The sequence below is a fragment of the Lampris incognitus genome, chromosome 3, assembly GCF_029633865.1.
Source record: "Lampris incognitus isolate fLamInc1 chromosome 3, fLamInc1.hap2, whole genome shotgun sequence".
Taxonomy (NCBI): domain Eukaryota; kingdom Metazoa; phylum Chordata; class Actinopteri; order Lampriformes; family Lampridae; genus Lampris; species Lampris incognitus.
The window spans coordinates 26,254,995-26,270,974 of NC_079213.1; the positions used below are offsets into that span (position 1 = coordinate 26,254,995).

The 15,980-nt window shown below is 50.8% G+C and overlaps 1 protein-coding gene across 1 annotated transcript; it reads right to left on the bottom strand.

Moving 5' to 3' along the window:
- Positions 1-1,105: 1,105 nt before the first annotated feature.
- ccnd2b (cyclin D2, b) lies at positions 1,106-14,159 on the bottom strand. Its single transcript, XM_056276301.1, has 5 exons — positions 13,610-14,159; positions 12,307-12,522; positions 7,073-7,232; positions 4,110-4,258; positions 1,106-2,484 (listed from the first exon to the last, which is right to left on the bottom strand). The coding sequence occupies exons 1-5, from the start codon at positions 13,802-13,804 to the stop codon at positions 2,320-2,322; spliced, it is 885 nt and encodes a 294-aa protein (XP_056132276.1). The 5' UTR covers positions 13,805-14,159; the 3' UTR covers positions 1,106-2,319.
- Between the last annotated feature and the right edge of the window lie 1,821 nt (positions 14,160-15,980).

The window sequence follows — 15,980 nt, forward strand, 5'->3', positions numbered from 1 at the left end:
TAAACCTTCCCCTCCGCTCCACCGGCCGCCATGCATCCCTCAGCACGAGACGTCTGCCCCCTGCCTTCCACTTTCCACGCGCATTCCTTCCTCCAAAATCTGCCACCTCCCATCGACTCGAACCCGCATCCATTTTTATCATTATTCCTTTCCGCCTTCCAGACCATCGCCACACCTCCAACATGCCCGCTGTCCTCTCTCTACAGCACATAACCTGACATAGCGCTGCATAACCACCACACTGTAAATTCTAAAAGTTACTCAAAGAAACTGTACTTAAAGTCCATCCTACCACCCGCTATCCGACCCACCTATCCTGCTGCCAGGGCCGCGGGGATGCTGGAGCCTATCCCCGCAGTCATTTGGGCTACTGAAAATCCCATTTAAAAAAAAAATTACTTACTTAAAAAGTTTACTTACTTTACTCAAGTTCACATAACTTGACACAATTCAGTCCATTTACTTACTTCCCCCACTGTCCATACAGGCTTCCCCATCTGTTTTACATAAACTAAACTTGTAGAATTTACAGTGTACACACACAGACTTGAAGTAGCCCCCGCCTCTGCAAAATGTCTTTGGAGCGCCCCTGAGTCCTTCCTATTTATAACACGCAGGAGCCGCCCAAAGGAACAGGAAACCACTCTCAACACAGTTCCGCTGAATCCCGTCAAAGGCACATCTCGCCCTACAGACCTACTGACCTGCGGACTTGGCGGTGGAATCGACACACTCATAACTGATGCCGCCTCCTGTATTGAAGCCCAGGACAGTAGCCTCCCAACTCCAGGCCTGAGACCCCTTCTTATCTCGCCTCCTCCTCCTCTTCCTCCCTCCCTCACCCTCTTTCTTTCACCGTGGGCCCAGCCCACTCCTGACCAGCACATATGAGCATAAATAGTTAGCAGTGCTACGGTTGCACAGTCTAATAGATGGCAGGAGTGGGTAGCGAGTACTCCCACTTCCGCCTATCAGCTTGGTTTAAAAGCCACGTATGATCAGCACGTCAGTCAGTCACACACTACTACATGGGCTTCCTGCACATTGGAAATTAATAACTCAAATATAAAGGAACTCCCAATAACTGAAGGTGATAACTGTCTCGCTAAAGGTGGTAAGAATAGTAATGCATCTAAATACTAGCTAAATAATAATTATAACCAAACAGACAATATTGATCATAATGCATTTCTTTTTGCTAGATTTTATAAAAAGAAATATGTATATTTCTTATTACTTTTTTTTAATTTTTTCAAGTATGAAAATATATTCAGATTTCCAGTCCGGAAACCTAAGGCACTATCAAGTTTTCAAGAGCTTACCATTTTAAATAGCTTTGCGTATTATATGTGGCCCATACAATAGGTCACCATGGGGCAGCCTTGGGTATGAAAGGGGCAGATACGAGGGGGGGTGGGGGAAACCAAAAACTAACTAAAAACTATCATCTCAGAGTCATTCCTAAAAAAGTTTGTGTAGGGTGACGTCTCAGCAAAATGGCGGCGGCAGCTCATAGCAGGGTTGCCAACTCTCACGCGACTCACACGCTTTTCCCCATTCAGCCTCAAGCTGCCCAAAGCAAATCTCACGCCAAAACACTGCGACAGCAGTAGGGACGAACAGGCGAACGCATTTATGGTCAAAGTCTCTCTGGTACAGTAATGGTTAAAAACCAAGCGAACGACTTTGACTCGACAAGACGAGTATTCGATAACAGGGTGTTTCCATGGAAACACACATGGCTGCGTCTTAACTCGCTCTCCGATTGGTGGCGCCATGCTCATCTCCGGGTTGATTGGACGGCTGCTCGCGTTCACAGCCGGGAGCCCAGAAGGCGTCCAAGCAAGCCAGCCACACTTTCCGTTAGTGAACGGACCTTTGTGCCCTTCATTGGGTTAGTGTATGTCTAATACTGTGAGAATTGTGGGTATTTCCCTGGGAGGAGGGGCCGGGGTGGCGTAGTCAGGCTATATCCTTAAATCTTAAACCTAAGCTGCCGCCACGTGTGTGAGCCGCATACTACTATTTTTTTTTTTAAGGCCTGATGCTGAATTGAGTCCAAATGTCTGCATGTGATTAAGTGCGCGTGATTTAAGCCCATGGCATCAAAATCTCACTCCAGCCAGGTACCCAAAGTTGGCAACCCTGCTCATAGATTGTAACACCGTCCGTTGCGGGCGCTAACATTAACATATCGCTGGAGCGCATTGGGTGACTTGGCACATATACTGGCAGCTCATTGGTTCATCTTCATGCCATTCACCTGTATTAACTCTTGCATTAACTTGTTTGGCTTGACAGGCATATTTGGGTGGCTTTTCATAGGTTGACATCATGCATGTCTGTGGGGGTGCTGGACTGGTCTTGCTGCTCCATCACCTTGCTGCCAGCTCTGATCGCGGTCTCCTGCCTCTGCTGTTGAACCTGTCGCAGGCTGCTGGCCAGCACGCGCTCGATCTGCTCCTGGCACTCCCTCAGACAATCCTGGAACAAAAGGGTCAAAACGTCAAAACACACATGCACCACACAGACGCATGCACGCTTCATACACTCATTCACCAACACTTACGAGTGGCCATACAGTAGGCCGGACTTGCTCACACGCGCAACCTGGAACTTGTGACGCTGTCGGACAAAGTTACACAGACGATCCAAGCCCATTTGAAGTGAGCCACTCAACCCCTTGGGTCACATGCATGAAATGCCGGCGGGGAATTATGGGTATTAAGGTAGGTGGTCTGTCTGCACCATGACCAGAACAATGGGTCCCAGCACAGTGAGATACCAATGACACCGTAAAGCTCAACAGAAAGTGGGCATTGGAATGGCCTCTGATACGTCAAGTTTGTGTCCGTTTGTGTGTGGAGGACATTCCTGACAAAGCCAAAGCGGAGGTCACAGCTTTCCCTCTGAGATTTATAAGGAAAAAGGCATAATGTGAAACTCTGTTTTCCCATTCTCCATCTCCTCCGCTCTTACGATGTAATGGGTCCTGCATGTACAGGCCTGGAGGAAACGGTTTTGACCTACTGCACCCTGACCCTCATTGTTTGGGTTGTAAAACAGAATATAGGAAAGTGCGGGCCGGATGTTTTTTGGGAGGACTTCTCCGTGTCGTTACCCTGCGACCCTTGTGAAAGGGGATCCTCCCCTCTCTGTCTCCCTCTCTTCTTCTTTCATCAGGTCTGCGGGAGATGTGGGAGGTCCGCCTCAGAGAGGGAGAGAGAGAGCGAGAGAGCCGGTAGCGGGGAGCGTAAAGAATGCACCGGGGCTCGCAAACAGGGCCAGCATTCCTTTGAAATGTACGGATAATTGGAACCTGATGGGCCGCAGTCAGGGTGCCTGTTGTGACGGCTGGGTTGGGGGGCCCCGGTCGCCATGGCAACGAAACCGCAAGCCAAGAGGGGACCGTGATGTTGCTCTCGCCCACTGGTTGTGGCCTTTTCGAGCCTCTGAGCTCCTGAACTCACCTCCCGTCCTTTGTTTCCCGAGGTGTAGAAACAATGAAATCGCACGGTCTCGAAAGTGTGCTGCTGCTGGATAAATTGCACGTGTTGCACAAAAACGAGGTGACGATGACGTTTTAGGCTCACGCGGTCCATTCTGAAGGAGTGGGTAGTCTGCAGGTATGGCGGTGGCTTGGTGATCTTGGGGTTTTTCTCCCCCCCCCCCCTTACCTTTCCCCTGAAAAGACGGTGCTTGACTTTAAGGCATTAGAAAACATATTCCTCTACCAGGAGGGGCACACAGCTAAAGCAGCCCTGTGAAGGAACTGCCTGTGTCCTACCGCAAGAATGTGGGCCTTGGTTTCTAAGAAGATATTCCCTCTGCCGTCGCTCTTTATAGCATAGTCTGGCTTCCCAGCCAAGAGTCACAGACTCTCTCTCTCTCTCTCTCTCTCTCTCTCTCTCTCTCTTGCTCTTGCTCTCTCTCTAAAAGTAAATGGCTCCAGTCTGCCACTACTGCAGTCATCACTTTCTCCTGTCCTGTAGATTTTCTAACGAGTATTATTAACGATATTCTGTTATGTAATAACCAACATCAGTAGCTGGCAATTAGTTTGGCAATGAGCAAATTTCCATGCAGCGTCTCTCCGCTGTGCTACTCACCACCTCTGTGCTGGTGATCTTCGCCAGCAGGTCTGTGAGGTTGTCTCGACTCAGATTCTGGTCAGTGTGGTCCAACTGCAGGCCACAGATGGCCGCTCCCAGGCTGCCAGTGGCGATCATGGAAGGAGGGTTCATAGCGAGGCTGAACTCTGGTGGGGGACAGGAAGCAAGAGGGTTGTATAAGTGCACATCCTGTCCATCTACCGGGCAGTATCTGAGGACAATATTCAGGGAAGCCAATAAGCAATTTTAACCATGATGCAAAGCACCGCAATACTTTGCTGTCCTTAAAGCAAGCCCAAAGGAAGTAAGAAAGAAACATAAGAGGTGCAAACATCTGAATCATCTCCAGGATATGTCCTTCTCAGCTGAACCTGACTTTCTCACAGACTTTGAGTTTCATTTCAGTTGTGGTGTGTAACCTGTGTGGTTTCCCTCACAGGACCCTCGGCTGTGATTACAAAAACAGAGCAGGAATCCTCCCACTCGGAGAGCGCTGGGTTCCAGGAACTACTCCCTCCAGCCCTCCATTCCAGCCTGGAGGCTTAAGCGACAACAGGTCTGGATGGAGGAGGTAGAGGAGGAAGCAGTGGTAGAGAGAGGCCAAATCCAGTGTCGATACAAACTGCACAAAACATTACGAATAACTTGCTAATATTGAGTTCCACCCCTTTTGTACAACCCCATGTTTGAAATACACTAAGGCCTAAAAATCCTCCTTTTTGGGGGGGGGGGTTCCCCTTTTTCTCCCCAACTGCACTTGGCCAATTACCCCACTCTTCCGAGCCATCCCGGTCGCTGCTCCACCTGCAGACTACCACATGCCTCCTCCGATACATGTGGGACCAGGGGGACATAGCATCACCAGGGGGGACGTAGCATGTGGGAGGATCACACTAGTCCCCCTAGTTCCCCCTCTCCCCTGAACTGGTGCCCGACCGACCAGAGGAGGCGCTAGTGCAGCGGCCAGGACACATCCCCACATCTGGCTTCCTGCCCGCAGACACGGCCAATTGTGTCTGTAGGGACGCCAGACCAAGCTGGAGGCAATACGGGGATTCGAACCAGGATCTTCGTGTTGGTAGGCAATGGAATAGACTGCTACGCTACCCGGACACCCCCCCCCCCCAAAAAAATCCTTCTTGATCACCTCCACCCCCTTCAATGACTAAAGTGGACTCAGGGGTCTTCACGTAGGGGTTGTTGCGCTTACCTGGTCAGTCTATTTCATGGGGGGGAGGGCAGGTGAGGTGGTCCCGAGGTTCATTCTGACACACACAAACCCAGCACATGTATGAGACTAACACTACTTCCACTTGCCAGTGTTTACATTTGTTAGATATGGTGTCATTGCACAAGTCCAACTCTGTGCAACTTGAACTTCATGGATCAGTTCAGGGTGTCTTGCTTCTTTCTCCAGTGGGGATGTGTCTGCTAGCTCGGGGCTAACCCCTGGAAAGAAGCCTGCTTCCCTACGCCCATCTTCTCCTCTAGGGCCCAGCTGTCCATATGAGGAGCTCCTCCATCAGAAGAATAACATTTCAGCTCCATATAAAACTCCAAACATTTACATTACCACATAACCACAGCAGGCCTCTTTTCTTCACTGCAGCTGTTTTGTGATTGGATATAAACAGCTGCACATGAAAAAGTGGAGACAACCACTGCAACACACCCAAATCAAAAAGAGTGTGAAACTAAAACTGTGCTAAACGGAGTATGAAACTCATTGAAAGGGGCCTATGGTCTTAATAACTGGCTCGGGAAAAAAAAGCACGACTCTGACCACAATGGCGTATTTAAGGGATCTCATTACACCAAAACGGCCTGTTTTCCCTTTGTTTGATTTCCTTCATTTGACTGGCCGGGAGGGGAGCCAGATGAAAGGAGGCTTTGTGATAGCGCAGGACTATATTAGGTACAATCAACTGATGCTGCAATGCATCATTTTTCTAGGATATGAACACATTACACAGAATTTCAATTAAGGATAACCAAATGCCATGAAGTTCACCTACACAGAGGGGGGGGGGGGCTGAGAGAGAGAGAGCAAGAGAGAGCGAGTGAGAGAGAGAGAGAACAAGAGAGGAGCCTGAGAGAGACAGAGAGACAGAGAGCAAGAGAGAGTGAGTGAATGAGTGAGAAAGAGAGAGAGGGGCTTGAGAGAGAGAGCAAGAGAGTGAGTGAGAGAGAACGAGAGAGGAGCCTGAGAGAGAGGGGGCTGAGAGAGAGACAGAGAGAGAGAGAGCAAGAGAGCGTGAGTGAGAGAGAGAGCAAAAACGAGAGAGGGGGCAGGGGGGTATGTCTGTGCAGTCTGCACCGCTGCAGAGCGACCAGAGTTTATTTATGAGATGCACAGAGGCAGAGATTGGAGGAGGAAGGAAGATCACTGGCCCAGTGCCCCGACTTTTTAAACCTAGAAGCAGCTCTGTCAACAAACAATACAGAGAGCTCAGCTGCACCTGAGTCATTCTGCAAAGTGTGCACATGTGCATGCATGTTTGTGTGTGTGTGTGTAAGACACATGCGCGTATATATCCAGTAGAACATCATATGATTTCAATCTCAGTCATAATCTGTGTGGTTGGCAAATTTAAACACAGCACTGAATAGGATTGTCCCAGGCTCTCAGGAGATAACTCCTGTCTTGTGCACTCTAAGCTCTCAAACACAGCTTTTAGCAGCTGGTCCAGCGTTGAGCCAATCCCCATGACAAGCAGCACTCCAGTGTGGAGACTAGAGAGTGCACACGGGGGAAACTGAGCCAGCAGACCATGTTGGGAGAAGAGAGAGGTCAGAGGCGTCATCACAGATGACTCATAATGGGAGAATGTTTGCATGTGTGTGGGAATATTGCGGTGGATGTGGGAATTGCAGCAACTGAGCAAAAGATTGAGCGTGCAAATGGAGAAAATAAGCGCCGGGCGACGCAAAGCACGCCGGGCGATAAGCAGCCGCCTTACCTGTGGCACAGAGAGCGATGAATATCTGCGTGTGCTTGCGCACCACAGCCAGCTTGTTTTTGGGCAGGGGCAGTCTGCGAACAATGTGCTCGATGAAATCATTGGGAATGACCGAGGCCATGTTCCACTTCAACTTCCCCAGCACCACCAGCTCCCACTCCTAGAAGAAAGGGCGGAGAAAGGAAGAGTAATGGGACAATGTACAGAAACGTAGCTCAGTATCGATAAAAGACAAGCTATGTATGGAGAAGGGGACACGGAGCAGTTTTGGTGCCCCCGCCCCAGTTCTGTTTGACAGTCAGAGAGACAAACGGCACAATACCCAGCTTCCATGGACCGTGAAAAATCACAGCCCCATCCTTATTCCCAGAGGAAATGGCTCTGTAATAAGAGTAAAATTTCTCCTCTTTATCTCTCCTCGCTGGATCTTATTATCTGCATGCCTTTCTCATTTCTTTTATCCTTTGTCTTACACCACCGGCATGTGACATGCTTTGCCCTGTTTAGAAGGCTCTGCCAGTGAAACAGCTCGCCACTTCCTTCCTGTCACAAGCCTCACATAGCTAGAAATGGGTTTGCACTACTTTGCTAGTTTCCTCTGCATTCATTCCCCGGCCCAAAAGAAGAAGAAGAAGAAGAAGAGGGGGGGGGGGGGACAACAACCGTGCAGCAGAAAGTGTCTCCTCTCATAATCAGAGGTAATCCGGCTTTGTTAAATCAGTCTGTTTTCTTTTGGATCCTCCCCCCCTTTTCCTTCCCAATTGTGCCTGGCCAATTACCCCACTCTTCCAAGCCATCCCGGTCGCTGCTCCACCCCCTCTGCCGAGTCGGGGAGGGATGCAGACTACCACATGCCTCCTCCCATACATGTGGAGTCACCAGCCGCTTCTTTTCACCGGACAGTGAGGAGTTTCGCCAGGGGGACGTAGCGCGCGGGAGGATCACGCTACCCCCCCCCCCTCAAAGTAACCTGAACAGGCGGCCCGACCGACCAGAGGAGGCGCTAGTGCAGCGACACATACCCACATCCGGCTTCCCAGCCGCAGACACGGCCAGTTACGTCTGTAGGGATGCCCGATCAAGCCAGCGGTAACACGGGGATTCGAACCGATGATCCCCGTGTTGGTAGGCAACGGAATAGACGGCTACACTAACCGGATGCCCCCCCTCCCCCACAAGTCTCAACTTTCTACCCATTTACCGGCGTCTCAGATCAACACTTCGTTGTTCCCAGTTTAACTTCCACTTGTTTCTTTCGACATGTTAACGTGACAACGGTCTCGAATCTCGGCCAGACTCACGTTAACAACCGCAATTCAAAGCGTGGCGGGTAGCTCGCCGGGGTGTCTTGTGTTGCTTTGTACGCAAGCTCGAAGGCTCGGTGCGTCACGTGACTAGCGGGCTACGTTCTCAGTGGACGTAACGGTCGGTCAATCAGCTTTGGATACGAGCTTCACGTGGCCGCATAAAGTTGCGTCACTCAGGGCTGCGGTGTCTCCGCCATTCCTTCAGAGACCAGACCAGACCTTACCAAACCTGATGGAGACACAAGGCACGGGCTAGAAAAGGGCCAAAGTCAGCACCCATGACATTATGGCTTCCTGCAAACAGTCAAAACTGCTCTGGCGTTTCTCTGACACAGAAATCAGCCCAGTCACCCTCAAAAACAGCAAGTCATTATCACTACAGACGCAGCAGTTTTCAGTGATGACACCCCCCTCCCCCCTTCTTGACGGGAATAGTTTAAAAACAAGGCACCAATTGTCATCTAATGATATGAAGAGCATGACAAGCCCTTATTCTTTATTTTTGCTAGGGAATTCTCCATCACCAGACTAACTCAATTGACATGTGGGCAAGTCTGAAATGTGGTGCGAGATATCACATCAACTAATATTAAGACAGACGGCCCCAGAAGGCTCGAGTCCGCCGTGGTTAGCATTGATCCCACCTTCTGAGAAAACGAGATCTGGGCCATGAGAGGTGGGAGAGAGATCTGGGCCATGAGAGACGGGAGAGAGATCTGGGATGGGAGAGAGATCTAGGCCATGAAAGACGGGAGGGAGATCTGGGCCATGAGAGACGGAGGAGAGATCCGGGCCATGAGAGACGGGAGAGAGAGAGATCTGGGCCATGAGAGACGGGAGAGGGAGAGATCTGGGCCATGAGAGACGGGGGGAGAGATCTGGGCCATGAGAGACGGGAGAGAGATCTGGGCCACGAGAGACGGTGGGAGAGATCTGGGCTATGAGAGACGGTGGGAGAGATCTGGGCCATGAGAGACGGGAAAGAGATCTGGGCCATGAGAGACGGGAAAGAGATCTGGGCCATGAGAGACGGGAGAGAGAGAGAGATCTGGGCCATGAGAGACGGGAGAGAGAGAGATCTGGTCCATGAGAGACGGGATAGAGAGAGATCTGGGCCATGAGAGACAGGAGAGAGAGAGATCTGGGCCATGAGAGACGGGAGAGAGATCTGGGCCATGAGAGACGGGTGAGAGAGAGATATGGTCCATGAGAGACGGGAGAGAGAGAGATCTGGGCCATGAGAGACGGGAAAGAGATCTGGGCCATGAGAGACGGGAGAGAGATCTGGGCCATGAGAGACGAGAAAGAGATCTGGGCCATGAGAGACGGGAGAGAGAGAGATCTGGGCCATGAGAGACGGGAGAGAGATCTGGGCCATGAGAGACGGGTGAGAGAGAGAGAGATCTGGGCCATGAGAGACGGGAAAGAGATCTGGGCCATGAGAGACGGGAGAGAGATCTGGGCCATGAGAGACGGGAGAGAGAGAGATCTGGGCCATGAGAGACAGGAGAGAGAGAGATCTGGGCCATGAGAGATGGGAAAGAGATCTGGGCCATGAGAGACGGGAGAGAGAGAGATCTGGGCCATGAGAGACAGGAGAGAGAGAGATCTGGGCCATGAGAGACAGGAGAGAGATCTGGGCCATGAGAGACGGGTGAGAGAGAGATATGGTCCATGAGAGACGGGAGAGAGAGAGATCTGGGCCATGAGAGACAGGAGAGAGATCTGGGCCATGAGAGACGGGAGAGCGATCTGGGCCATGAGAGACGGGGGAGAGATCTGGGCCATGAGAGACGGGAGAGAGAGAGATCTGGGCTATGAGAGACAGGGGGAGAGATCTGGGCCATGAGAGACGGGAGAGAGATCTGGGCCATGAGAGACAGGGGAGAGATCTGGGCCATGAGAGACGGGAGAGAGATCTGGGCCATGAAAGACAGGAGAGAGAGATCTGGGCCATGAGAGACGAGGAGAGAGATCTGGGCCATGAGAGACGGGGAAGAGATCTGGACCATGAGAGATGGGAGAGAGATCTGGGCCATGAGAGACAGGGGAGAGCCCTGGGCCATGAGGGACAGGGGAGAGATCTGAGCCATGAGAGACAGGGGAGAGAGATCTGGACCATGAGAGACAGGAGAGAGCTCTTAAGCAACTCGCACAGACAGCACGGGCCGAGGAGTCATGACATTAATTTCCCCTTCACCGATTTCCTGCTTTTATTTCCTGCCTTTCTTTGACAACACCCTATATATACGACATGTGCAGCAAGTTTCCTCCCGCCGATGTTATCAGAAGGAAGAGATGTCGTTAATGACGGTTTAATCCAAAGTACAATCTCGCTGGGCAGCGTGTGCATAAGAAAAGGCTCTCCAGCAGATGGGCTGAAGTCAGCCTGCGACTGGAGGCCTGTGCCCCGACTTCCTCTGCTCACGTCAAGGATAAATGGACATGTAGGATAAATTTACATGTAGGATAAATGGATATGTAGGATAAATGGACATGCAGCCAGAACAAAATGCAAAATGTCAGGTTGCTTCAAGCAGGGTTTATTACATTCAACTCCAAAAATAAAGTGGACCACGAGCGGCATTGTTTCTGCTACCAAATCTGCCCAACTATCTGATCACAGCTAGGGACAGTAAGTTCAAGCGGCTAAATTGCTGGACTGCACGACGTCAGATGTAATTGATCAATGTTTTTTTTTTCCCAAGGAAAATTACTAATTCAACTCCGCATTCGTTTATTTCGCAGAGACGCGTACTCAGCTGCAGAACCAACATAGTCAGCCCCCCCCCCCCCCCACAGATACCTGCAGGGACAGCACCCCTTTTGCATGCCTCATAGTATGAGGCGGCCTTGAAATGTCAGGGGCTTCCCACTTGTCTAACCTACCACACACACACACACACACACACACACACACACACACACACACATGCTAACGTTTAACCCAAGTTAGCCTCTGCGGATACTGTCGACTGTGGATGCGCTGGGAGGAGGTTCACTTGGAGCTGCGCTCACTTCCCGGCCAGCTGCCCCCGGACATGATACATTCACCCCACCCACCCACCCCCCCCAAACCTCTCCTCTTTCCAGCTGAGGCACCAACAGCGGTGCCTCATCAAGGCAGAGCTACGCAACACCGTCCGCCCGCTCCCACCGACTTATCCGCGCATCCTGTGAGGATATCCAGGAACCTGTAGTCTTACAACAATATAGCATCAAACAGCCTCAATGGTGTCCTTCCTCAACCGCGGTGGGGGGAGGGGGTGTAAAAGTGCCTCGAGGAGCCGTTTGGCCTAAATAAGATTTGCAGATCTAAGTAAACCCCCAATGCCACCGTGATCGTTTGAGGATACGCACTACGTGCAGTCGTGCACCAACCAACCAGTGATGTGGCTCGGCAGCAGCCCCGATCTCCGAGACCTCTGCAGGGCAGCCATTAAGGTCTGCCGGCTGAATTATCTGTGCTGTGATTAGCTTCACGTGTCGTTCTAGTGACTTCCACCTGGAGGTGTCGGGACACGTTTCGGTCCGGGGGTTTTTTTTGGCCGATACCGCCGCGTTTGGGTGGCGGGTCGAGGGGCCGGCTACGACCGCGACACTTTTACCTGCCCACGTTATTTCAGTTGACTTAGCTCTGACGCCGAGAGGGCCCACGTGCTGCATAGCACAAATCCACTTCCTATACAGCATAATTGGCACTAGAGGGCATCACACGCCACTTTAGACGCCTTCGGATGACCGTGAGGAAGCGACGGAGCCCCTCTGCGTTTAGGGAAAATGGGACCCTTCCCGTCGAGTCAATTTACTCATTACACCTAAAATCTCGAGAAAAGCCTACAAACGAGTCTGCACCCCGACGAATCAGGGTGCAGTGAAACGTAAAGCCCCCCCCGCCGCCCCCCCTCCCCACCCCCCGGTTCTTACCAGCAGTTCCCTCGGCGAGATGGAGTTGTCTGTGTACATGCATAGCTTTTCTGCAGATAGTGGCCGACTGTCCTTTAATTTGGAGGCGAGGAACATGCACACGGCCCCCAGAAGCTGCAAATGGCACTTTCTGGTGGGCGCCACTGCTAGAAATCTGTCCAAATAATTAATGGCTAAGGGAAAGACATCCTCGTTGCTCTTCTCCTCTTCACTCACCTAGAAAGAGAAGAAATGTGTTGTTGGGTTTTTTTCTGTCACTTAAATAGGCTAATTTCACTCTGTACCCTGTCAACCTGTCATAAATGAGACTATAGGCATCGACATACGCATAGCAGGTATATACATACATATACACACACATATATATATACACACACATATATATATATACACACACACACACATATATATATATATACATACATAGATACATTGAGACAACAGGCTGAGGACTGAGGACAGTGTTTTCTATTGTTGTCTATGTTATTGCCATTGTGGGGTTCATGGTTAAATAAATAAGATTCGCATCTCTTCGGTCAGTAGAAGAAGAAAAAAAAGGCCTGAAAATCCTGCAAAAGGCACAAATCCATTAGACTCGGCCGGTCTAATAGGAAGTGGTGCTACAACACCCACACGCCATTCATGTCGTCTTCCTCCTTATCCGTCATCTTCTCACACACGCGCGCGCGCACACACACACACATATACAAAAAAATGACAGAAAAATAGAAAGAAATGATCTCGAGGCTGCGCGTTCTCGGGAAAATGTCCTCGCGCTATCCCCGGACGCTTTCCGAAAATTGAAACGCCGCTTTTGTACCGATAAATGCTTTTAATTTCAGAAAAGGGGAAGAAGAAGGAGGAGGGGGGGGGGGAAAAAACCCAAAACGTGTTTGCACGCGAGTCGCCCGAGAACAGCCTTTTCAAAAATGTCTAATAATTACTAGGAATGGAGGACACGAACGCAGGGCACATGTAAATTAAGCCAAAGCCCCCCTTTGTCCTGCGGGGCGCCTGCAGGAGCAGAAGCCCCCGTATTTTAGCCGGTATGCAATGTAAATATCGAGCTTTCGCTTTGAAGCTGAAGGAATTTCCGCACGCTCCCACGCCTTTGGTGAGTCATTCTCCTTCAATTGTGAAATAACACGCAGTGACATTTCGCTTAAGGAAGAAAAAAACCAATTAAACGTCTAAGTTATGGATATGCTTTAACATGCAAAACATCCAAAACACAGCGTTAAAGAAACAACACATCCCTATGCAGCTATAAACCTCCCATAACAATGTACGATCACCCACAAACCTCGTGCATCCAACCTGCAACCATTCGTCTCATATAAGGCAGAATATCCTTCTGGACACACTGGAAATAGGAGCCCTGCGGTAAAAACCTGTCCTCAATAGTTAATAAACTTTGCAACACTCTCTCATCGTAGAGGATGTTTGGGTCAGGTTGGGCTCTCACGACTTTGTCCGACTCGAGGCAAAGAAGTTCCATGGTTTTCGGCCGTTTTCCCCCTCTTTCCTCTCTTTTCTTTGCAAACAGAAAATAAATATTGTCACGATAATAATGTCGTCAGGAATGGGGACAATGTGCAACAGGAGGAAAAGTGGCCGGGACGAAGCATGGGGGAGCTCTCTGCAGGCAGGGTTTGGTTCCAGCGAAGTCCTGCCTCTCGGTTCGCCTCTTCCTCTCTGCTGCCCTGCTACTTTCCTCTCATTAGGACGCACTCCGGAGGCTCGCTCACACAAGACGGCCAATGTGACGCAGGCATATTTTCTGCTAAGAAAGTGTTAGATTTGGACGCCGGGCGACGGACGCGGCCATGTGCGCCGCTCTTCTTTCTGTGTGTGTGTGTGTGTGTGTGTGTGTGTGTGTGATGTGTGTGTGTGTGTGCAGAGTTAAAGACGCATGAATGCCAGCTCAACCCTTTGTACTCTATCTCCACCCCGGCGAGGCCCACACATGCGCCGACGACGCAAGGAAACAGAAGATGACAGTGTGGAAAAAAAGAAGAAGAAACACACACACACCTAGCAGCCCCTCTGATCGGTTACCTTTGCCGAGAGGCAGACATGGCCGTCAGGTCGGCAGTTAAGCCGTTTTGCATTCGACGCAAATGAACATCCCCGCGCCGCTAAAGCCCCGCACGTGCGTTGCGTATTATAAAGGTGTTGTAACGTTCGAGCCTATTCACCGTACGACCACCGGCGACGGAGACGTAATCGATCAACGAGCGGCCGTGCGCGCCCGCGTCTTCTTGCTCTAAATAAGCTGCTGGGAAAAAAATTTTAATATCTTTTTTTAGTCATCAAATTTAACCAAGTCAAGAGTAGCGTATTTCCTCACGCCTTGAAAAGTGTGCGGGGGCGGTGGGAGGGTGGGGGTGTCACGTGATCTCCTCTGCACCGGAGCTGGCGTTGGTTGGTTCCTGTGCGGCGACCCTTGGTTGAGGTTGCGTTGACTGTCTTGTGAACCGCCGGCTCTTCTCATCAGACCGGATGAGCTGTCGTGGCCGTGGGACACGACGCTGTGGTGTTTGCGACACACGCCTTACGGCGGCAGCTGCGGCGAGGCCGTTTCTCCTTTTCGACATTAAACTTTTCCACAGAGGATGTCCTTTTGCGGCATCCCGCCACGTGAGCGGACGCGCACACCTCGTTCATAACCGTTGCGCACAAAACGGAGCCTTGAGAGGGGCGTACGCCGCTTCTCACGCGAAATGCGTGATCTGTGAAAACGAACTCGGCGGGAGAATGTGCGCATCCGTACGTACACTCCACGGCCCACGCCATTTTCCGCCATTTTTTTGTGCGCACGTACACTTTTAGTAAGGATCCTACGCATTGTTTTATAAACGAGACCCGCAGGTCTCATCCGCAGGTCTCATTGGGTGGGTGCTCTGGGGGTCTGCGCTCTGACCCAGGATGCCATGCGTCGTCACGCGGAGACGAGTTAATCTGCGCAAACAATGGGACTGTCGTGGCATGGGGAGCATCAAGGTTGTCAACGTCCAATCACACGGGACTTGTTTAGACCGGGATTCAATTCAAAATGACCTTTTTGCATAACCACCCCCAAAAGATGTTGAAGACCCCCCACCCACCCCCCCAAAAACCCAAACAAAACAAAACAGATTTGTATCAAACATCAAAACTAGGCTTTACCGGTCATATGTGCAGTACGTGCTAGCTTGTAGAGTAAACCAGAGTTAGGTGACAGGGCCAAATCTGACTCGCTTCTCACTGGAACTACTTCACAAACTTCCCCTTTTCGCAGTCACCACCAAAGAGCTGAATGGGATATGGAGTTTCATTGAGGGGGAAAAAAAGGGCCACTGTTGAGCTGTTATGAGAGCAGAATGCAAAGCGAGAGTGGGAACTGTCTCCGAGGGAATGTCAAGGTTAGCCAGATTAGTTCTACTTCAAAGGGGGATGTTTGGAGAGCATTCATCTTCCGAGCTGCTTTTTCATGCCCGAGGATTCTCATTTTGCCCCCACATGGAGGGGAGAAGTTAACGAATCCCTGGGTCGATCAGCTAGCGCCCAAGAGGAGGGAGGTAGGGGGGGGTAGGTGGGTGTCTCTCCACCACAGGGACCAAAAGGACCTCGCCGTGCCAGACAGGGCAAAGTCCCGACACTTGAGGGAAACAGAGGTGTCAGACAGATAAAGC